General features: G+C 41.9%; 2 protein-coding genes across 5 annotated transcripts in view; one reads left to right on the top strand and one right to left on the bottom strand.

Moving 5' to 3' along the window:
• Window positions 1-24,256, top strand: part of npnta (nephronectin a) — a 491,735-nt gene that overhangs the window by 380,504 nt on the left and 86,975 nt on the right. The window contains exons 2-3 of one of the 4 annotated variants that reach the window (XM_084078173.1): window positions 4,984-5,345; window positions 19,488-19,588. In XM_084078173.1, coding sequence (XP_083934299.1) covers window positions 5,275-5,345; window positions 19,488-19,588 — 172 coding nt within the window. In that variant the 5' untranslated portion in view covers window positions 4,984-5,274. Of the gene's footprint in view, window positions 1-4,864; window positions 5,346-19,487; window positions 19,589-24,256 lie in introns of those variants that run through there. The other 3 variants (XM_084078174.1, XM_084078175.1, XM_084078176.1) reach the window with 3 other exon arrangements.
• The window catches only part of dkk2 (dickkopf WNT signaling pathway inhibitor 2), a 413,162-nt gene that overhangs the window by 91,793 nt on the left and 297,113 nt on the right, over window positions 1-24,256 (bottom strand). The gene's annotated exons all lie outside the window — the stretch shown is intronic.

The following is a 24,256-nucleotide window of genomic DNA, read 5'->3' on the forward strand; positions in this document are numbered from 1 at the left end:
CTGCACAGTGAGTCCTTTTTGAGAATTGTTTCTCTCATGATGCATTATTTGTCAAAGCGCTTAGTTTACGTGTTCTCTCTTATTGATCTCACCCACTGCTATATAGACATGTAGCATCTTTGCACAAACTGTGGAATCATTCTTCCTGCTCCAACACTGCAATAGACTAGTGTGATACAGCTCAGCAGTGAAGTTTAAAAAAGAGAGAAAAAAATCATTGCTCAAGATACATTGTCACCTCATGTTGAGAAAGGATATTTTCAGTATTTGCATTCACACCTTGAGTCTCAGTGTTTGTGGGCCTGTGTGTGTGTGTGAGAGAGAGTGAGAAAATGCAAAAAGAGCAGTGGAAGAGAGAAAGAGAGGGATGCACAGCAACAGAGGAAGAAAACAGAGGGAGAGGAGGAGAAAGAAAGCGACATTCGGGGAGTGGGAAGGAGAGATTTGATTGGAGCAAAGATCACCACAGGTAACTCATAGCATTCACGATGGTTCATGACAGGAAGCCTCTGATTATTTCTGGAAAGGGGCGAGAATGATGTATGCATACTGTAATACACTCAACAGCAATGAATATTTCATGAATGCCAGACGTTGGGTAAGGTCACAGTGCCTGATTGGACACACAGTTGTGAGCCCTAGTCACAAAAAATCTCAAAATATACTGTATTCAGTGAATAATTTCACACTGTATATCTCTGAAATTAACGGCTTTAACCCTGAAATCCCTTTTTTGGACACATCTTCAAAAGTTTGAAAATCTTTGGGAAAGAAAATGAAGATTTTCATTTTCAATAATAGTGAAAATAGGCAATCTACAAGCTCACAACGCGTCGCAGTGTTGCACGTTGTGAGCTTGTAGATCGGATATTTTTGCTATTCATCTACGATGAAGTATGTAGGGCATAACTAGATAAAGGTTGACACAAAATTGGCCTTTGTTGTGCATTCACTAGTTAATAAAGTATAATGTTCTCCTCAAGAGGATAGTTGTTTCATTTGATCTTGAATACAGCTCAGTGAGATGATGAAAATGCAAGAGAAAGACATAAAACCTCTCTGAAGCATGTAGGGTTATTGTATGACAGGTAGAACACCTGTATTGATGTGTGAGTATCATGAAAAGTCCCCAGAAAAGAAAGAGAAATTCTTTGTTGTTTGCAGTCAAATTACAATTACCTCATGACTACTTATAAAGCAGTATCTCACTGAACTGAGTCAATACTTTAAATGACTCAAAACAACTAATGGGGTACTGCTAGTTAAAATCTCACTTACAGAATGGGTAACACGGAATGCTGAATGAACAAAGAACTGTTATGCTGTATTGTGGGTGAAATGAGATTTCACCATGCCAATAGCCTAGAAATGTCATTGTGCAAAACCATAATCTCTTGAAAATTCTATGATGTCACCCTGATGATATATATTTCGAGCTGCTTGCAAAAACCTGGGTGCTGGCTAGACAGCGCTCTTGCTACCACCTCCAACTGAAACGAGGGATGGGGGGTTGGAAGAGGAGATGCATTAGAGGCTCAACCAATCTTCAGCTCATCTGAATTCTGCCGGCGCAGCCAATCTATCCTGAGGTGAATGGCTAGAGAGACATCTCCTTCCAAGAGATAGGATTATTTCAAAAGGAAACACCTGCCTCTCGGGGCCGTGATACCTTTGGGCTCTGCCCAAGTGCACATGACAGACATGCATAAAGGCATGAGAGAAAGGGAGATTACCATAGGTGGCCCTGCGGAAAGATTTGCATCACAGAAGGGAGTGTGGAGAAGTCAATTCGACCATCCATTCATTCATAAAGGGAATTAGAGTTGTACTTGGTGTTTGCTCAAATAAAACTTGCGGTATTGTTCACGCGGATTGTTCATATTGTACATATTTCAGCAGTTATCAGACCACCTTATTCAGAGCAACCCAACGCAACTGCAGGATGCTTTGACTTTTGAGATGACCAACATTACAAGGCTCTGAGCCATACAATGTAGAGCAGTGGTTCAGGACCCCCCAGATGACAGTGAAGTGACAATTTAAGGATTTTTAAGACCTTTTTAATACATCAATTTAAAAAAATAGAAACATTGGCCAACACTGGTCGAACATTAGCTAAATTGTCACGGCGTTGCGAGACGTTGTGAGCTTGTAGATCAGCTATTTTCACAATACTGTATTTATCTGTGGAACCGAGTCAACCAAAATGTAATGCCTCAACTCCTACTGTACAGTTCCAAGTGCTTGTCAGGGTGGGGGGGTCCCAAGTTCCAATATGATTATTTTGGGGGGTCACGGCCTGAAAAGTTGAGAACCACTGATGTAGAGGAAGGGAGAAGTAGTGGACTACATCTATAATGAGCTTGAAGGAGACTATTTCATTATTCTCACATTGTTAATGGCATGTTGGTTGCAACAGCTCATTGCTTTGTGTTTGTGGACCTTAATCTTACTCTGCTGTGATGAATTTTCCCTTTGGCCAAATAGCAACCTTATTTATGATGCCCTTGATTTTGACGCCCCCGGGTTGTGAAGGTGCTGATTTACAGCACGAGCCCTCAAAAAAGAAGAGAAAGAGATGCTAGGTCAACACTGCCTTGCTCAGTCTATTTACAGCAACAATCAAGGTGTTTATTGTTCCAAATATCACAGCATTCATTATGAGCATTTAAACAAATACAGGTGGGTAATCTGGTGTGGTTTGGCATATTTAGCGCATAACCTCATTGATCATTCTTAATCATTAATCAGTGTGGGAGTGCAGCTGTCACTCCAGTGGTGAAAGGGAAAATAATGTGATTAATTGTTTAATTAAGCCCGAATGGTTCCAACATTCTCCAGCCGGTTAGTGCCTGTGCAAAGTAAAAGGTCTTTTGTCTATATGCCACGGCTGAGATTTAGTATCAAATCAAGCGACAGGGGCACTACAGGACAAACAGCACCATGCATAAAAATGCAACAATGGTCGCTGAACAGCAGATGTGTAGTTGGAAATCATGTAACATTCCATAGTCATTCAATGGTCTAGTAGTGACCATGGTGCTGGTTGATGATCTCTCTCACTCTGTCACTCCCTATCTTTGATTTCTTTTCTTAGTACCTGAGGAGAAAAGAATGTATTGATTGAGCTGGATACTAGAGGCGTGTGGTGTGCTTAGTAATAGTGCATCACATCACAACAAGTAATGAGACCGGCTCTTGTGTTGCCGCCTCCGGACAGACAGTGGATGCAATCCAATATATACTTTGAATGTGAAGTGCTCGTGAGTGCCACATGAAGACAGTCAATCTTCAGATGAACAACACACACACACACACACACACACACACACACACACACACACACACACACACACACACACACACAGGACAGTACAAAGGACCCCAATGGAAACAAGCCATAGGCGTTCTTGGGTTTAAAATCCTCTTAGCAGACCTTGTATTGAACTGTACTTTCCTGTGTTTTTTTTTGCAAACTGCTAATAAAGTATTCAATCAATCAAACGCACGCACGCACGCACACACACACACACACACACACACACACACACACACACACACACTTAACCAGCATACCTATTCTGGAGGGGAACATTCGCCAAAAATAGCAGCTCAATGCGTTGCTGTGTTTTGGCCTTGTATTGAACTCTCTGCTAAGGGGTCCTTGGCCTGAAAAACGTTGAAGACCCCTGCTCTATTGAACACAGGCATACAAGAAATGATATACCTATGTTGCTTTGTTTGCAACTGTTTAAAATCCTGAGTGTTCATTTAACTCTGAGAGTACAAATGTAACTAAATTGAGAGCTAAATATAGTCTACACTCAGGTTACTGTGAAGAAAGAAGGGTGACCTCAGGACAGTGATTGCATTGTAGTTGAATGAATAATAATAGTATTTGTTGTAGTACACATACAGTATTAATTAACATTGTTAACAAATAATTAATACTTAATGTGATTTGCTACTATAAGTAATTACTTCATGAATTAATATACAGTAGGCTACACGTTTTTCAGTAGGCTGTATTAGTTTATGACAGAGACATAGTTTAAAACAGTTACTTCTTAATTAAGCATTACCAATATAATCTAAAGTGCCCCCTCCCCAAAAACAACAAAAAGAAAAACCGGATTAGTCTGTCACTGGAATCTCATAAATGAAATAAAAATCTGTCTCAACTCATGTAGTTGGAATTATTTGAGAAACAACCTGATATGGTCTGGGGTTCTTTTTTCAGCCAAGCTCAAGCTGCCAACAGACTGTCTGTCAAACTGCTCTATTTCCCAGTCCCTTTGTTGTTTTGGCCACGTGTATGGTGAGGGGAATTCATGAAAAATGGCAAACTTTAGGCTGGCTAAATATAGTAGGCTAGTCTGTACAAAATAGAAGATGCATTTGCTTGACCTTCAGAAGTTGAACACACTGGTACTACTACACTACAGAGTGTGTCCTCATTGGTGGCATATGATTTGCCGGGGGAATCAGAAGGTGTGAATCTACCTGGGTGGCAGTGCACCTTGCATGTCTCAGCAGGCTGTAGTCAAGAATCAATTAAGCATTTCCAGAGCATGCCAGGCATCATGGCATGGCATCACCACGCGGCTCTATGGGTGTGTTCACAATCTGAGTAGCTCCTTCCTGGAAGAACAAAGGTCTTCCTTTTGGGTAAAGACCCAGAAGCAGTCATTATCAGCGGCATTGCTCACGCTGCAGTGATGCCGATTCATTGGATAGCCTGCTGAACTTGGAGAGAGAGAGGGAGAGAGGGGACTGAGGAGGGAGAGAGAGGGGGATGAGGAGAGAGAGAGAGAGAGAGAGAGAGAGAGAGAGGACTGAGGAAAGAGGGAGCGCGATAGGACTGAGGAGAGAGAGAGAGAGAGAGAGAGGACTGAGGAGGAAGAGAGAGCGAGAGAGAGAGAAAGAGAGAGAGAGAGAGAGAGAGAGAGAGAGAGAGAGAGAGAGCGAGCGAGCGACTGAGAGAGAGGGGTGGCTGTGCTGTGGGGTCCCTTGCAGACCGACAGAGTGCACTCCACTCCGCTACAAACGCGCGGTGCCACTTCCACGCAACGGACTCTATATAGTTTCTCTCTGGTACCTTTTATTGCAAATGATCAGTTTCAGTAACAACACCAACACAGCTCTTACGCCGGTGCGCCTTCATTGTGCAGCCTGATAGAACAAGTGTGTTGTAAGTTGTTACTGCGGAGTCCGGTTAGACATCCTAGGTTTGGGGGGAATTAAAGCACGCTGTGTGCGCGCTTTGTCCAAATCATGGAATTGTGGATTAAGTTGATGTTGTTCTACAGCTGCTGCTTTGGAGCAAGTGCAGACTTTGACGGCAGGTAAGAGCATCATTTTATATCGATAAATAGATGCAAATCTCTGTTTAATTGTGAGTGTGAATGTGTTTGATTAATTTCACCTGTGCGCTTCAAAGAGCTCTGAACAAGCTTTTAAAGGCAGTAGGACTATATTGAAAAAAAAAATGCAATAAAAAAAATTCTGTTGTGAAACCGAGTCACCTGTGCGTTTCAAAGAGCATCTGAAGAAGCTTTTAAAGGCAGAATCTTTTAAAGGCAGTATTTTTGCACTTCACGCACGGCTTGAGCTTTATGATCCCGATGCGATGCTGCTCTGAAATGCTGTTCAGGATTATTTAGTCTAGACTGAAACGTGTTGCTGTTTGTGTTGAAATAATTGCATGTTGAAATAAATGCGCTTTTAGTGGGCTACGTGCGCCAATAAGCTTATATCCCATTTTCTCTGATCCCTTTTAATCCGCGATCATCATCATTCACTTGATTGCACCAACTTTTATTTCAACAGTCATAATCCGGTCCACTTTGGCCCACTTGATAATCACTTAATTTCACAATATTCGAATCGACACCGGGTACGCGTAATCACCCCGTGGTTAGATATTGCAGTGCTTCTCAAAGTGGGGTCCGGGGACCCCCAGGGCTACTGGCCCAGGGGTCCTTGAGGGAGTTTCAGGGGGTCCTCCTCAGCTAAATGATGGATAGGAACCAAATGGACGCTTATGGGTCAGTAACTCTGAGAGTGTACAAGGGTTCCATTTGTACACTCTCAGAGTTAAATTAACATTGGTTTTACAATATAAATTGGGGTCCCAGAGATAGAAATGCCATTAAATGGGGGTCCGTAGCCTAATGCATGTCAAACTGGGGGTCCTTGAAATTAAAATGGTTGAGAATCACTGCTAGAGCCATACAAATCTTCTCGCATGGGGGTCCCCATGGCATATCTTTTCAAATGGGGGGTCCGCGGGCTGATAAGTGTACATTTGGGGGTCCTTGAGATGAAAAAGTTTGAGAACTACTGGACTAGTGTATACTGTGTAGGCTATAGCCTACCTACTACTCGGCCCATAAACAACACATGCTATAGGCTCTCTCGTGCAGTCATCTGGCTCATTATAAAGTGATGTGACAGCACATCTCCCCGTGATTCCTGTTCAAACACGACTCCGGTGAAGTATGTGAGGAGAGAGAGGTGGAGACGAGCCAAACCCAAAAGAATGCGTGCGCGTGGACCGAGATCTCCATGCGCCCATGGGTGCACCTGAGCTGAGCTGAATGATGGATGATTGTCTATATGCCAGCGGTTCTCAACTTTTTCAGGCTGAGCCCCCCCAAAATCAGATTTGAACTGCGGACTCCCCCCCCCACCCTAACAAGCACTTAGAATGTAGGAGTTGAGGCATTATATTTTGACTCGTTCCACAGATAAATATTGTGAAAATAGCAGATGCCAGGCATTGTGAGCTTGTAGATCGGCTGTAGATTTAGCCTCTTTCTTATATTATTTGACAATTTGGCCAATGTTTGACCAGTTTTTTTTGTTAGTTTGTTGATTACTTTTGATGCAGTAGGCTAATGGTCTTTTTCTTTACTTTCTATTTTTTTGTTTTTGAGGTATGCAAAAGGTCTTAAAAGTCTTTAAATTATCACTTAACTGTCATGGACCCCCCCCCCCAAAAAAAAATCCTGTGGGGATCAAAATCCTGTTGTGAATCATACCCCCTGATTCACAAATATCTGCATCATATTTGCACAAACAAAAATGCAAGTTTAACTTTATTCTTGCCATGCATTTTATTCTACTGTGTGTGTGTGTGTGTGTGTGTGTGTGTGTGTGTGTGTGTGTGTGTGTGTGTGTGTGTGTGTGTGTGTGTGTGTGTGTGTGTGACTGTGTGTGTGTGTGTGTGTGTGTGTGTGTGTGTGTGTGTGTGTGCGTGTATGTGATTTGGTGGTTGCGCAGGAAGTGTTTTGGGACCACAAACTAAATATTGCTTTTAGGGCAGTGATTCTCAACCTGTGGGCCTTGACTGAGCATATTGCAAGTGGGCCCCCAAATCAATGGCAAAATTATTTCATGGTAGTTTTTTCTTTAAAACCTTGCTTTTTTTGTTTTTTCCATTCTGATACGTATACATTTGTTCCATTCGAGAAATGCATGGTCAGATAGGTGGGCCGCTATAATGCTTTTGAGATTTTCAAGTGGACCCTGATCCGGAAAGGGTTGAGAACTTCTGCTAGGGCCACTAAAATCCTAGGACCAGCCCTGACGCTGAGAGATCCCAAAATACACACACATGCAATATATAGCTTTTAATATTGCATGATGCATGCATATTAATAGCAGTTAGACAGTTTTTTACCCCATGTATAAATTGCATTGCACTTGGGCTGCAGTATATAGGGCAATGGTTTTAAGACAGATTTAGACTTATTTATGTGTGAGCCAAAGAGTACGGATTTCTACATGAAAAAAGTCCAATACCTAAGCAGATATAGGCAAATCTCCAACAGGGAATATGTAACTACAGAATATTTCACTTTTTGCTCAACCAAATGGAATATATTGGAAAACAAATCATTTTGTCTCTTGATCCACTTCCTACCTGTCTTTCCGCTCCTTTACCCATGTTCATTTTACATTTATTTTCATGCAGTTTCAAATAAGATATAGGTTGGGGAGAAATGCAATATGTCTTCATATGTCTACGTTTAGGTCAAACCTTCTGTGAGCCAGACTCACAGAAAATCTCTCAAGACAGATTCAGATTTTTTATTTTTTATTCATTTTTTTACTGAATGGCTTCCCAGATTTGGTGAGAATGAGAAGCAGGCCACTGAGGCCATGCTTCATGAATTGTTAACCGAACTCATGCTTGTTTGCATTATGGAGTTATTGATTACTCAGTGAGGGGTTGATCACAGTGGCTAATGGCATTCTGACACGGCAGTCTAATGGCTGTCTTTTTATTTCACACCACGCCTGTCGAGTAATGAGCATTTATACATGAACCCAGCCTTGACAGACTGTATTATTAACGTGTTGGCTGATGGAACTGCTTGTCACGATAGCCATTATTTGCCAATTTCCATGGGTATAAACTTGTCCCGGATAGGGTCGTCAGCTTTAATATTAATTCATCCTGAGCATATCCCCCATAAGCAAAGGAAAAGGGGCTGTTTATTACCAAGGCTTATTGCTTATTGCCTTTCAGAGAAAACGAGAAAACAGGCTTATCCATCCGCACCTAAGCGCCTTCACGGGCATAACTGGCAAGGGCACTTTGTCCCCACACAAAAGCAAACAAAATAGGCTACTAGTAAATATAACATATATATAGCCTACACCTGGCTCAGCCATCCCTTGCACTTATCTACAGCTGTAGGCATGGTAAATGTCAATAGATGACACCATAAATGACAAAATATACACATAATGATTATTATGAATCCTTAAGTTCTCATGGCCCACAATTGGGTCCTGGCCCACTGGACAGGAAAATATGGTCCAGCTAAGGAAAAAACATGTTTTTTTCTGTCAGAATGAACGACTGAGACCTCTCTTAGTAGTAGTCCCCTCTCTCTCTCTCTCTCTCTCTCTCTCTCTCTCTCTCTCTCTCTCTCTCTCTCTCTCTCTCTCTCTCTCTCTCTCTCTCTTCTCTGTCTGTCTGTCTGTCTGTCTGTCTGTCTGTCTGTCTGTCTCTGTTTCTCTCTCCCTCTCTCTCTCTCTCTCTCTCTCTCTCTCTCTCTCTCTCTCTCTCTCTCTCTCTCTCTCTCTCTCTCTCTCTCTCTCTCTCTCTCTCCCTCTCCTTTTCCGTCTAACAAAGCTGTGAGGCTGAAAAATACTTGGGGAAATAGACTTGGGTGACAGCTTCCCTGTCATGAATGACCCTAAGTGTACACTCTCGGGTCAGAGCACTTTACCAAGATGAAAGCCACCAGTTGGACGAGGGTTGTTGTTTCTCCATGTGACGTCACTAAATTGCCGGAGTCCACGCAGGGCCAGGCAGCACATACCAGAGCCTCTCAGTAATACTGTACTCGTAAGACATGGACCGGTGCCAGACACTGTTTGCATTGTAATAGCAAGCCTAACATTTGGACCTGCGGGGGATTGGAGTGCTAATGCACTGTTTATAGCTACTTTATGAGATGAATTGGATTTATGGTGTGCATTAAATATTATTTTGTACAGCATTTATTTGACAGCGTGATGGAGAGAAGCAGAAAAGACAGGGTAGAGAGAGACTGAGAGGATGGCGTGTAACACACAGCAGGTCAAAAGCTGGATTTGAACTCAAGGCATGAATCTATACAGTATCAGGTGTACACAGGCTGATGCAACGGATAGAAGACGTGCTGACCAAGCATTCCTTTAGGCGCTGCCGGAACATTTTCAGATCCCCATTTGAGATGGTCTTGAGGAAGGTTTTTATTTTTATATCAAAACGCCAAAAACATGATTAAAATTGCAGAGGTGGATTTCAATTTATTTTTGAAAGTATAAGCATGTCCTGATGCTGTGCCTTACCATTCAGAATCCCTTAGAAATAAATGTATTTGACATTTCAATTCATAGCAACGCTGTGCTTCCTGTCAAACTGAAAAGGAAGTAATCAATCCACGGAGGCCTCCGTGATGCTTTTTTTTAATATGAACATGTGTTGGTTTGGTCTCTATGCGTCAATGGGTACCCCAGGTAGGCTGCTGTGTGTGGTTGTGAACACGGAAGTAAGGTGCTTATACGTTACGACCTACGTATGTAACTATACTTTTATATCTGTGCAGAAGAATGTATGAAGGCTTTAACGGCACTTAACCAACAAGAAAAAAAAATCACACCCTGTGTGAAGAGAGTGGTGCCTTTGATGAGCCCCGTATTGATGTTGTCGTCAATGTTTGTTTATTGGACAAACATACATACATACATACATACGGACACACGGACAAAGTCATGTATAGGAGTGGTTGGCACCACTCAAAAATCACACCCAGTGTGAAGTGGGCGGTGTGGTCACAGTGGTCATCACAGTGGGTGATTCACTTAAAAAAAAACATAAATGTGTTTTTTTTAAGTGCACAGTCCTATTTATATGACTGCACATGTGTCATGTGTTTCACTAGCGAATCACAGTCCCGAATAGAGTCAACCAGTGTACAATGGTGGCCAATCACGGTGCAGGGTTAGGGGGGTACACTGGTGGCCAATCACAGCGCAGGGTTGGGGGGGTGCAATGGGTGGGGGTCCAAACCTCACATATAGGGGCGGTTGCACCGCCCAAAAATCTTACAATTAAGATCATACATGTGGTTAGGTCTCATTGTTACCTGTATCCAGGGCATGCAGTGCATGCCTGGCTGCATCTTCTCTGCATCTTCTGCCCTTTAACCCATTAAGACCGGGAAAGCATCTGTCATTTTAGATTTTAACCACTTTAACTATTATTTTATACTTTTGGCTATTAAAAAATAGCAGATATTCAAGGTCATTGCTATGAGCTTGTAGATCTGCTATTTTTTGAAAAATCATGAAAATGTGTGCAAATCTTTGAATATATATGTTTTTAAAGCGAACATTTGTAACTCAAATCTTTGCTTCTGGGGGTTCTAAATATTTTTTCGATGGGGGTCTGTGACCAAATACATATCATTTTGGGTGGTCTTTGACATGAAAAAGTTTGAGAACCACTGATATTATAGCAACATAGGTTTTTCAGAAACCTGTTAGGATTTTAGAAGACATTTGTAGATGCGTTCCTGGATTTAATGGGTTAAAGCACTTAGATCTCTTTTTACACATCAGCTACCTAAATACCTCTTCTGAACATGGTCTATGACTTTGTCCTCCCTTGTGCGTGCTAAAAAACCCTTCCTCATCAGGTACTATGTTACTTATATGGGCAGCAGTGGAGGTGATAGAGCGGCCTCTTGGGAATTGGAAGGTTCGATCCCTGGCTCCCCCTTTGTTAGTGTCCTTGAGCAAGAAACTTAACCCTAACTGCTCTCATTGAGCAGGTTGGTGCCTTGCATGGTTTCCTTTGCCATCGGTGTGTGAATGTAATGTACTTTGTAGTGCTTGATAAAAGTGCTTTATACTATAGTAAATGCAACATTTCTCATGTTATGGTGTGGCATATATAACCTGGGTAATGCTTGTTTTAATTTAATTATCTGATCTTGAAGAAGTCCGGATGGCCAAAACGTTATCACACAAAGAAAAATACATACTCTGTAATCTGCACCTCCCTCACCAATATACCTGTTTTCCTTTGCACTGAAAAAAAACCTTGAAGATGAATTCTATGATACTCGACCCTCTCCGTTCTACTTTTGACTCCTATTATAGTTGCCAGAGTCCCATATCATGTTATGAGCCACAGCGCTAGCCTTGGCAAAGCGATCACATAGACACACCCCCACCCCCCCCCCCAATGGCGCCATGTGCACAACATACAAGGTGGCTCAGTAACCTGTCTGAGACCTGGTGGCTCCACACACTCGTGCCTCAGGTAGAGCATGGCAGGTTGGAGCAGGTATTTAAAGCTGCAATCCGTAACTTTTACGTCCTATACCCAGGATTCAAACCTGTGTCTCCCGCATGAGAGAGCAAATGTCTATACCACTGGGCTAAGATGGAAAGCCTGCTCATTCAAGGGGGATATTGTTTTTATTAGCATCAGGCAGGGACACTTCTCAACCAGAGGTGCCCTAAACAGAGACCAAGGTCTAAATGTGTCAATAGAAGAGTAGGGAGGCCACCTCAAATTAGTGCTGACGTGCTATAGTTATATATTATAACTGTATTAACATACAATAAAAATTGATGGCCCGGACCGCTGGCGTAGCGGACTCTAAAGTAGCCTGACAGCGTGTCACGGGTTCGAGTCCCGTTCCTGATGACCTTTGCTGCGTGTTTCTCCCCGTTTCTCTCTCCCTCTTTCCTGTCCATATTCACTTAAATACCTTTCAAGACGGGAACCCCTTTTGGGGTTGTTGTTGCTATGTACAGTATATAGCAACATAAACTTTTTTTTCCAGAAAACTTTGGTCAGGATTTAGAAGGCGTATTTAGAATCGGCCTCAGGTCTAAACAGGTTAAAATAAGTTCCGGATTGCAGCTTTATAGTCCCAAGATGCTGCAGATTGAGGAGTCAGCATTCATGGGTATCAAGGTTAAGGGAGGGCAAAGAATTTGTCCTCCATGCTTAACCCATCCTAACTATTAGGAGTTGTTCGGTGTCTTGCTCTTGGACACTTTTGACACAATGCCCAGAGGAGCTCTATACTGTAGGATCGAACCCGGCGACAACCTTCCGTCCAAAGGCATTTGTCACACCATTTTCGCCGAGTTAAATTGGACCCATTTTTACACTCTCCGTTAAATTAACTCCCCCAGATTTCACAGTGTGGCTAGATCGATAGATGGATGGATAGATGGGCAGATACACTGTCAGGCATGGGTGTAGATGGATAGATTATATCATTGCTGTGAATGAGGGCCACTCTGCGGATGCTCATTATCCTGCTGGGTCTTCATACTGCCACTTAAGAGAACACCTCTCTGAATGATGGATAGAATTCCCTTCTCTTCCAGTCAAGGATGATTGGACAAAGCCTAATGCACTGTATGCTCAATCGTACGGCAGTGTTGTGTGCCGAAAATGCGCAGACCTACAAGCTCATGACGCGTTGCATCCACCACACATTGTGAGCTTGTAGGTTCGGCTATTCTCGGCATGCCACACCGTTGTACGATGAAGTATAAATCAGGCCTGGCTCTGTATCCATTTGCCAAAAAAAACGGAAGAGTGATGGTGCACCTATACAGTTACCCATGATATGCTCTCTCTCTCTCCCTGGCTCTTTCTCTGTGGAGAGGACTTTGTCGGGATCGGTGTATGGCTCGGAGTGGGTGCGTGAAGGGTAATAATTATCTGCTCGAGTTCCTTTAACCCATTAAAACCGGGGAAGCATCTGTGTCATTTTAGACTTTAGCTATATTTTAACCACTTTAATACTTATGCTTTGGCTATTCAAAAATAGCAGATCTGCTATTTTTGAAAAATCATGAAAATGTGGCGCAAATCTTTGAATGATTATTTTTAACTCAAATCTTTCCCTGGAACAAAAATATTTTGAGATGGGGGTCCGCGACCAAATACATATCATGTTGGGTGATCCTGGACATGAAAAAAACTTTGAGAACCACTGATATTATAGCAAAAAACAAGGTTTTCAGAAAACTGTTAGGATTTAGAAGACATTTTTAAATGCGTTCCCGGATTGAATGGGTTAAGGCTTTGTGCAATTTAGGATCATTATTCACTGTCTTAGGGTCATAAATATGAATATTATCCTCATGTCCATTTCATATGCCAGTAAATCAGTGCAGCTGACGGTGATGATGGTGAAAGGAGAATCTGAGTAGTTCAACATCATTTACATGAAGACATTATTTTCATGGCATGGCAGTGTTGACACAATCACATCATAACATTGGTATATGAGATGCATGTTAGTATAAACTATGCATACGGTACACAACTGCCTCTGGCTAAATCCAGTCTGAGAATGAAGGAGAGAGGAAAAGTTGAACAGCGAATAACAGTTGATTTCATATTATTCATTCTCTTGTGTGTGTGTGTGTGTGTGTGTGTGTGTGTGTGTGTGTGTGTGTGTGTGTGTGTGTGTGTGTGTGTGTGTGTGTGTGTGTGTGTGTGTGTGTGTGTGTGTGTGTGTGTGTGTGTGTGTGTGTGTGTGTGTGTGTGTGTGTGCGCGCGCGCGCATGTTCACAGCTCTGTGTGTAATCTACTGTATAAGTGTGTGTGGGCGTGCTAGAGTTAGGGAGAGTACAGAGGTACGTTGTGTATGTTGTGTTTCTATAATATAAATAAGTATATTTATTACTGTGTATATGCACGTTTGATTCAATTATTCAGGGCCTGTTGCTACTTGAGAGTATAAAGCGCCTTTCATGAACCCAAGGACGCTTCACATCAAAAACTATGAACAACCAACAAACAAACAGCAAACAAAACAAAACAACAAACAGCTATTTGCCAGAAGCCTGAGAGAATAGGTGTGTTTTCAAAGCAGCCTTAAAGAGTCCAGTGTCGGTGCATGGCGAATCTCTGTTGGGAGAGACAGACAGGCTGCACACACAATTACCTAGACCTAATTGTAAAACATGGCTATACAAAATACCATATGCCCACATCTCCTCACCATTAAACAAGGGTTAATAACCAGAACATTGCACAATGCATCTCTTCATCCATCAGGCTTAACAGGCGAACAATAATAGAGGCCATTACCATTTCCCCAAAGATATGACACTGATAAGCACGATGAGTGACAAAAACATGAAAAAGTAAAAAGAAAAAAAAAATCCCCCACCAAACATCACCATCAAATAATTAGTATTGTCATTTGAGCCATAATCATGCAGCCCTACCTGTTGCTCACTATGAGACTCAAAGTCCTCCTCGCCTCTATGACTCTGTGCCATGCAAGCCTTGTAGACAGTCTGTCTCATTGCCCGCAATCCTCTGGGAGCCTGAGGATCAACGCTTATGTTCCCTTTGATCACACAGGCTCAACGTCTTGCACTATCAAAGATCATTTTCCTCTCACAGCCACTTGATGCTGGCAAACACATAGGCAAGTGGGGAAAAAGTTGCATTTTAATTTTTTTTGTGTAAAAATGCTCCAGGCACACAGATTACCATTAGTCCTGTTGTTGAGTGTGTTGTTGAAGCCATATATTCCTCTGTGGTGTTCATTACAGGAGCTGTGAAGAGGTGTTTAAATGGCCTCCGAATAACAAGTGAGAATTTGGTTGAATTATTAATGCCAAGATGGGCCGATTTGCTTCAGCTTGTCTCAGTGTTATTATGATTGTTAATCACCCTCCTTATATCATGTTACCATATTGATATGCTTTGATCTGTATCCTTTATGGATGTTAATGGTGTAAATTAACCACGAGCAGAAAGAGCTGATGTGCATAAAAAAAACATGTGATGGGGTTCTGTATGTAGGGCAGCAGGTGCTCTCTCTCTCTCTCTCTCTCTCTCTCTCTCTCTGTGCGTGTGTGTGTGTGTGTGTGTGTGTGTGTGTGTGTGTGTGTGTGTGTGTGTGTGTGTGTGTGTGTGTGTGTGTGTGTGTGTGTATGTGCGTGTGCGTGTGCGTGTGCGCGTGCGTGTTTCATCTGTAGATACATGTGCAAAGATATTGTACCTGAAAGGAGCCTGTGGCCATAAACACTAACATCCACTGTTTAGTGGATGTTAGGCTCCTCTGCCCTTCTCCTCTCCCCCTCTCCCCTCCTCTCCTCTCCCCCTCTCCTCTCCTCCGCTCTCCTGAACTCTCTGTCTCAGCCTCCCTGCCCGCCTCACTGCCTTCCTGTCTGTCAGGCAACAGACAAACATTTTCCCAGAGCCTGCCACTCTCACTTAGCATCCTCCGTAAGCTGTTTTCTTTTTTTTTGTCCCAGTGAGGTGACTGGCAGTGGGGCCGGGCATTAGCATTTCCTCATCTTGCCAAAGAGATGCTAACAGGAGGGGATAGCAGCGATGGATGTGGCCTGCATACTGAGCATCGACCTCACCCTCTCACCAAGGCACAAGGGCAATCTATTGTGTCAAGAAAAGCATGTTCACTTCAGAGACACTTTAAATTCCTTTTGTCACTGATTTAACCACATAAGCCTGGTCCATACATCGTTGCAGATCTGCTATTTTTTGCCGCGCAACACCGACATATGATGGATTATAAATTATGAAGCATATTATGTGTGCTACTGATGAGAATCCTTGCCTACGTATAATGACGTCCCCAAAATAGCCATGGTTAATGTAGTTAAAATGTTTTCCACCCTTCTCTAATCCAGGAGTTAAGAAAATTCTTACATTAGCTGAAGTGTCGGGCTCCATCTAAACCATCATTGGGTTATAACCAGTAATCTCTTTCTTTCTCAGATTGTTCAATTAATCTATGCAATTAATTCAGGCAATACATTATGGTAAAATTAGGTAATGAAGTACAAAACCGAATCTAGAGATTGCTGAATATGTTTACCAAAGAGTCAAAAACATTACTTTTCATTTTAACGCATTAAGACCTGGAACTCTGTCATTTTTAGATTTGAGCTAAAAAGCATTATATTACACTTTGGGCTATTCAAAAATAGCAGATATACGAGCTCATAGCGCGGCACTGAGTGCCGCGCTACGAGCTTGTAGATCTGCTATTTTTGAAAAATCATGAAAATGTGTGCAAATCTTTGAATATATATATTTTTAAAGCGAACATTTTTAACTAAAATCTTTGCTTCTGGGGGGTCCCTGGAACAACATACAATTTTGGGGGTCCTTGACATGAAAAATATTGAGCACCACTGATATAGAAACATACGTTTTTCAGAAAACTGTTGAGATTTAGGAGACATGTAGAATCGGCTTCAAGTCTCAATGGCTTAAATATGTGGACTAAGACGAGCATTCACATTTTGGTCAAGTTATAAAAAAGTATGATACACCACTAAACCAATTATTCCTTTGCAAAATTCAATTTGGATTAATGGATTATTCGCTTGATAAAGTTTCACCTCGTACTAAATTGAATTCTGAGCCACTTTGAATAATAAGAAATGTTACAACGATGTTCCCTTGGTCTGTATTTTTCAATTCTTAAACTTTCGTCTGTGATGCATTAAAGGAGTTATGAGACAGAGACGAGAATCTCAACGGTTTGTTTGAGGTTTGTTATTTCTTGCAGATATGGAGCTGGCAGGTAGATTTTTCCTAACATCATACAGCTGAGACTCCCCAGACTCTAGACAGTTTCTGTGGAGTGTTTGATATATTTGCTACCTTAATCCATTAATACCTGGAACGCATCTGTGTCACTTTAGATTTCTTTTGCTATTCAAAATATCAGATATACAAGCTCATAGCGCGGCATCGAGTGCCGCGCTACGTGCTTGTAGATCTGATATTTTTGAAAAATCGTGATTTTTTTTTACATTTTTTTTTTTTTTCAAAAAACTGTTAGGATTTTGTAAATTCTTAGAAGCGGCCTCAGGTCTTAAAGGGTTAATCCATTAAGACCGGGAACGCATCTGTGTCATTTTAAGATTTCTTTGGCTATTCAAAAATAGCACTGAGTGCCGTGCTATGAAGCTATTTTTGAAAAACAGTGCAAATCTTTTTTTTTTACTCAAATCTTTGCTGCTGAAGGTCCCTGTAACAAAATATTTACAAATGTTCGCCTTAAAAAATAGATATTCAAAGATTTGCCCAAATGTTCAAGATTTTTAAATAGCAGATCTACAAGCTCATTGTGCGGCACTTGGTGCCGCACTATGAGCTTGTATATCTGTTTACATCTGCTATCTGCCATTTTTGAATAGCCAAAAATTAAAATAATGGTTAAAGTGGTTCAAATCTAAAATGACAGATGCTTTCCCGGTCTTAATGGGTTAAGGTATGTTGCATCACTTGTTAGACTGAATCTAGCAAGTAGTACATGTAGATGCGAATGGAGAGGCAGAGTTCTCATACCATTATAAGCTTACATCCATCTACCGTAACTTTACATCAATTCCTGCTTTTGTCTGCAGTTTAGTAATAGTTCAACTTTATAATGCACAACTTTCCCAGATGAATTAACCAAGATGATGTTTTTGATCATCAACAGAATAGCTGACCGGAAGTCAAGTCAGTTAGATGTATTGATGGCTAATTGAATTTGTTGGAGCACCCTTAAATTGTCTCATTCTTTCATCCTGTTCCCTCGAAGAATATGTGTCCACAGAGGAAAATGTAATCCTAGTGGTCTTGTTGCCAAGAAGCGACTGTATTTTTCAGATCAGAACACAGGACATTAAATACATTAACCCTGGTATCCACATATATATATATTTCTTTATTGTATTTTATTTTAAATCTACGTGTAGGGATATAAAAAATATTTTCAAATATAGACCTTGTAGATCAGATATTTCTGCTGTTTGTCGTATGACATAGTATAGGGCAGCGGGCAACACCCTCCACCTTCACGGCCCACCCACCTGACCATTTAATACGCCAGCCATTCGACTGCCGTGTTAAGTGGTCAGATGGGGGGGGGGGCCACGAGCATTTTCAGAGCATGTTTATTTTAATGATCAGTCAATCGATCGTGTTACAGCTTGGATCAATGGAACTAACGTAGAACACTTTAAGTTATTATGTATCAATAAAACACGTTTTAAAGAAAAGATACCATGACATTTGTTTTAACATTCATTCTTTAATGTTATATTATTTTATTTTTGGGGGGGCCCATATGCAATATCCGCATGGCCCAACAGTGGACCCGGCCGACAGGTTGGGAATGGCTGATATACTGTAGGGTTTAACTGGTTAAAAACATCCTTCTCTGATCCTCCAAGCATGTGAAATAACCTACAGTGTAAAGTACTGAAACATCAACGTTATTTCCTCTCTCCCGCTCACCAAGTGTTATCCTCTGCTCTCATCTTGCAATTGAAATGATTGGAAAGCTGTTTCTTCGCTGGGATGCACATTCAACCAGAGCTGCCAAACATCACTGCCTTTACAGTCATTGGGGTGAAAATAAGTATAGCAAAATGCATTATGAAGGGCTCAACGATAACACACACTCTAATCTCTCTCACATGCCCGTGTTCAGAGCAACGGGGACGAAGGCTGCTCAGATTCGGCTGTCAGGGGTGCACTGATGTGCACTGAAGCTTGTATTCAGAAAGGTCCTGGCAGTCTTTCGGTGCTGCTCTGCGTTTTGACATCAGTCTAACCCACAATGCTTGATTTACTATCAGCTGAACTTCTGTGATGCCGGGAAAATATGCTATTTTCACTTTTGTGATGCTAGGAAAATATTCTAGATTTAATCACTCTTAAATACTTTATTTGCTGTCTCTGGTGCAGCATTTGGGTTGGCATGAAATAGCCCAAACAAATTGACCAAAAGTACATTATTGGAACTTGAGGCCTTGAATGGCAAATTACACTTTCAGAGACAGCACAGTATGTTGTAAATGAAAACGTTGCATTTCAAAACACGACCCAACCTCTTCCGGCTCTTGAGTATTTTTGGCAGCCGGCAATGGCATCTCTAATGAAGAACACTGTCTTCCTACAGGTGGCCGCGACAGATGGCTTCATCCAATGGGCTGTGTCGATATGGAGCCAGGGTGGACTGTTGCTGGGGATGGACTCGGCGTTCTTGGGGTCACTGCCAGCGTGAGTACCGCCACGCCCGCTAGCCGCTGCCGCCGGGGGCAACCGGGGCTAACAACGGTTGCTAGGGTGGCCAGGTTCTTCTTAGCTTGGGTCATAGTCATAGATGCTAATCGTGAGAGTAGATATGGTATTATAACACTGTCACAAAAGGCTCTTGGGGAAAACAAATACACTAAGCATGTCCTTACATACTGCAATATGCAAGGTAATATACTGTAAAGTCTACAAATAAAGAGTATAAATGTAGGGGTATGTGATAAATTACTAATTACTGACTTAGTATCATGATGTAGCTGCAATGCTTTCCATGGATAGTACACACTTAAATACATTGGAATAAGCCCAACTACAGTAAACCCTTACCTGTCACACGCACTCAGTACTACAGAAATCATATGCACATCTAAGTAGAAGAGGCTGGGCTGAGATAAATCACATAGAATATTTGAACGAAAGCCCACACGATTAAATGTTCCTACAAATCTTTATTCCTGATACGTAAGTTGTTTTGACACAACAAAGATGCACAGCAGATCGAAATGTTGTCTGCCATGTGTGCAGGCTTTCGTTCAAATATCACTCACTAACGCACGTACATGCACATACACGTCACACACATGCGCACGCACACACACACACACACACACACACACACGCGCACCCACGCACACACATTCGATTGAGTGTGGTGCATACAGTACACAGTAAAATCCTCAGTGTCAACTTATCCATTTGTAAGTCAGAGAGTGTACGAATGTTACATTACTACGCTCTCTCAAGTTAAATGAACACTGAGGATTTTACTGTGTGGCACAATCTTTAGGGGAAAGATTGATTCTAATGGTTGACTGTACTGAAGGACCAGCTGGCATTTATATTCACTCTGCGGGTGGCTATTGTAAGGCAGAGACCCATAAGCTGCAGGTGGAGAGGCAGAGATAAGAAACTGAGCCTAGATTTCCACTTTGCACCTGCTGGTTATAATAGATAGTTTACTACTATGCCCTACAAAGCTGAAGAGCAGTAAGTAAGTAGCAAAACATTTATCTTCTATCTTGGGAGAAGCATCATTGGTATAAAAATGGATAGTATGTTGTATATTGATATAGTATTTGCTTACACAGAATCTAAACCCATTGTAATGACCTGGTAATAACTACTTCTGTTTGACTTTGTAGGGCATGTGTTTAACTGTACAGATCCTCACAAGAAGTGCTTTGTTTTAACTAATTATTCATTTATGAATTAACCAAGTACACAACTAGAAAAAATGCTCCTTGGAGCACAGGTCTCCGCCAGATCAGGTAGAATCGGCCACCTGGTGGCGCTATAACAGGCCCATGTGAAAAATGTAAATTTGGGGCAGAGGTTTGGAATTGGCATCCAGGGAGTGTGTGTGCAAAGTTTCGCTGCGATCAGGCCAACGGTGCCAGAGATTAGCTGTTCACAGACAGAAGGACGGACGGACAGGGTGCAAGACATACTCTCTCGCCATGCCTTTGGCCTGGCGGAGACAATAATACACTTTAAGTACCCAATAAAATATAACACTTATCTCAGAAAAGTTGTAAACAACACTATTTACTCAAGTTGTGCATTTACTCAAGTACTGACAGTACTCCAGGTATATAATGTTACAATTTTATTCCATAGATAGCCATCAAAATAAGGTCATTACAAAGAATCCCCTAATTCCAATTAGCCGCCTAGGCTCTTGAGGAAGTGCACCAACTTGACACTTTATGCACCATCACCCCGCAGTACTCCTGTGTTTATCCCTCCTAACAAAATATGAATTATATATTTTAGAAATATGCACGCTTGAGCAGAGAGAGGAAGAGAGACAGTGTTCCTCTACCTCCAGTCACTAATCCTAGCTAGCCAGGGAAGTGTGAATATATGAATAGAAGTTCCAAACGCACCGCATAGCTCAACAAATATGACACCTCCTTATCCCCTCACCCACCCTGCATGGCACGATGCACTTGACATTACAGCTGTTGCTTTGCTGGGGAAGTAGTATGATTAGTAAGGGGTTTACACACACACACACACACACACACACACACACACACACACACACACACACACAGACACACACACACACACACACACACACACACACACACACACACACACACACACACACACACACACACACACACACACACACACACACACACACACACACACACACACACACACACACATCAAGGACCATCAAGGACCATCAAGGACCATCAAGGACCAATAACACTGACTGCATGCTGGTCCATCCGACCATTCCCCCATTCAGACGCCTTGAGCTGATAGCTTATAATAATATTAATATGAATAACATTGCTTCATAATCCCCTCATTAGCAATTGTGACTCTCCAAACTGAACCCCATCATTTGTTGATTTGAGTTTGTTAATCCACAGTCATCTAGTCATGCAAATAACTGCTGTTGTGTTTGAACTAAATGTATAATTTTATTCATTAACTCATCTCATCATGCTAGTTTTGGTCTTTTTCATGACTTTAAGTTTGTTTTTTAACTGATTGTTTTGAACATTGACTTTATTTTGTGGGGACTGTGTCACACACTGTTTGTTTGGTCCAATGGTAGGTTATACCACAGGTTGTCAAAGTGGGGCCCATGGGGAACCAGGGGGGGAGTGTAAACGAGAGGAAAATATATTTTAAATTCAATTTCAATTCATAAAAGTATTGTGCCAGGTTAACCTATTTTTTCAAAAACATTCAGAAATAGGGATAATAGCAGATTATCTACAACCTCAGAACGTGTCGCGATGCGACCAGTTGTGGGCTTGTATATTGTCTATTTTCGCTATTTCCTCTATTTTCTTTTTTCTTTTTCTTAAAGCCATTTCGCAATAGGAGGCCACAATCAATGTCTATTTTGGAGTCCTTGGCATGGACAAGTTTGGGAACCCATGGGCTATACCTCTACTGTATCTGCACCATATAAAGGACTGATCATTTTGGTTTAGCACTGGAGTCCCTTCTTTGTGGAAAGCTCATGTGGATCCCTGTCATTTCTTGCATTGACTCATCCAATGTAGTAACTGATAAGGTAGTGACCACCAAAAGCTGCCAATAGAAAAGACTGTAAGGGTGACCATGAGAACCAGATCAGTATTTATTTATCTCCAATGTTTTAATATTCTTCATTAATCATTCTCTATACAGTAAAATGCACAATGTTCATTGAACACTTTTACATGTTTTACTGCGTTTAATAATGTGAATGTCACATGGCACTGGTGCTTCATGTTCCAGTCTAGTCAGCTCACACCAGCATCACTCCTGTCGTTTTTATTTCACAGCTTAGAGACAGGAAACAGAAAGAGAGAGAGAATAGGGGAGTGGCATGCGGCAAATGGTCGGTCCGTCCGGGAATCAAACTTGCTGGTGAGATTTGCTGTCAGGCATTAGAGTCCATGTGCGACGTGCCCTAACCACTGGGTTATCGGGTCGCCCCCCCACTCCCGTAATTTCAATTCGAAATAAGATAATGCTATAACAGTACATTACGTTTATGATACTGGCTCTGTGAGAGCCAGAACACGACTAGCAGTTCAAGGGAGGCCATGCATTCACTGAGATAAAATGACTGGTGTGGCGTGACACCTGAGCTACACTATGAGAGAGAGAAACGCACCAGTATGTTTTGCACAAACACTTCGGTCGTACCAGGATGTGTGAACATGCAGACGGCCTCTGCAGCAGCTCTGGCAGGAGTCCGGCCGTTCAATAGCCAATATATCCCCCAGTAATCACTGCCTGCCAGCTGCCTGTACCCAGGAAACTCTTAAGTGGCCAAACTGAGATGAGACTAGATGGGGAAATGAGGAGGAGATTAGACTATACTCCATTGTCAGTGAATCAGTGAACAGCACTGATTAGGCGGGTGAGGCTCATATTTTAACTACATAATACAAGGGCTTGTCGGGCTTGTCAAAAATAGTCACAGCACATGCTGGCCATGAGCTAGTTTCAGTTGTGTGCTATGGATGGCTCAGTGTATACAGGTGTCCATGCTAAACCAAAACACCAGGTGGTTTCATTAGTTGGCCCGTCATCTAACAAGAGAGGGAAGGCGGCAGGTTGCCATGATTGGACGCCTCTGCAGACTATTGTCTGCATTACTGCTTTAATGCATACTGCGGTGAGGAATGGTAGGAAAGAGGGGAAATGACATGGGATCTACACTGCAAAATCAATTTAAGCCTGAGAGTATAAAAATGGGCCCATAATGGTCCTTTTTTACTCTCAGAGTTGATGAGATATTGATGTGAAAGTGATACTCAGGATTTTACAGTGTATGTGGTACGTGCTCAAACTGGCAAATTCACCAGACCGTGTGCCATGGTTCTGGTGCTGTATATCACATGCAGTATGTCATCTTAGACAAGTCTTGTTTAAAAAATCAATGCACTTGCGTCGTGATGATGAACATTTAGTGGAGGGACTACAGTACGTGAACCTTTCAAATTGCATTAAATAGAGTCATTTTCAATGAAGTCCTTTTGGTGCTTATACTGTAGGTGCTTTTAAATGGACCTTCCAGTGTTGATCAAACATCAGTGTGTGCACACATTGCCCCTTTGTTTTGTTCTGGAGTCCCACACATTCCATGTTGGTTCTAGCACGTTCTGGGAG

This window comes from Gymnoscopelus microlampas (assembly GCF_963454915.1).
Source record: "Gymnoscopelus microlampas genome assembly, chromosome: 2".
In the NCBI taxonomy this organism is placed as follows: Eukaryota; Metazoa; Chordata; class Actinopteri; order Myctophiformes; family Myctophidae; genus Gymnoscopelus; species Gymnoscopelus microlampas.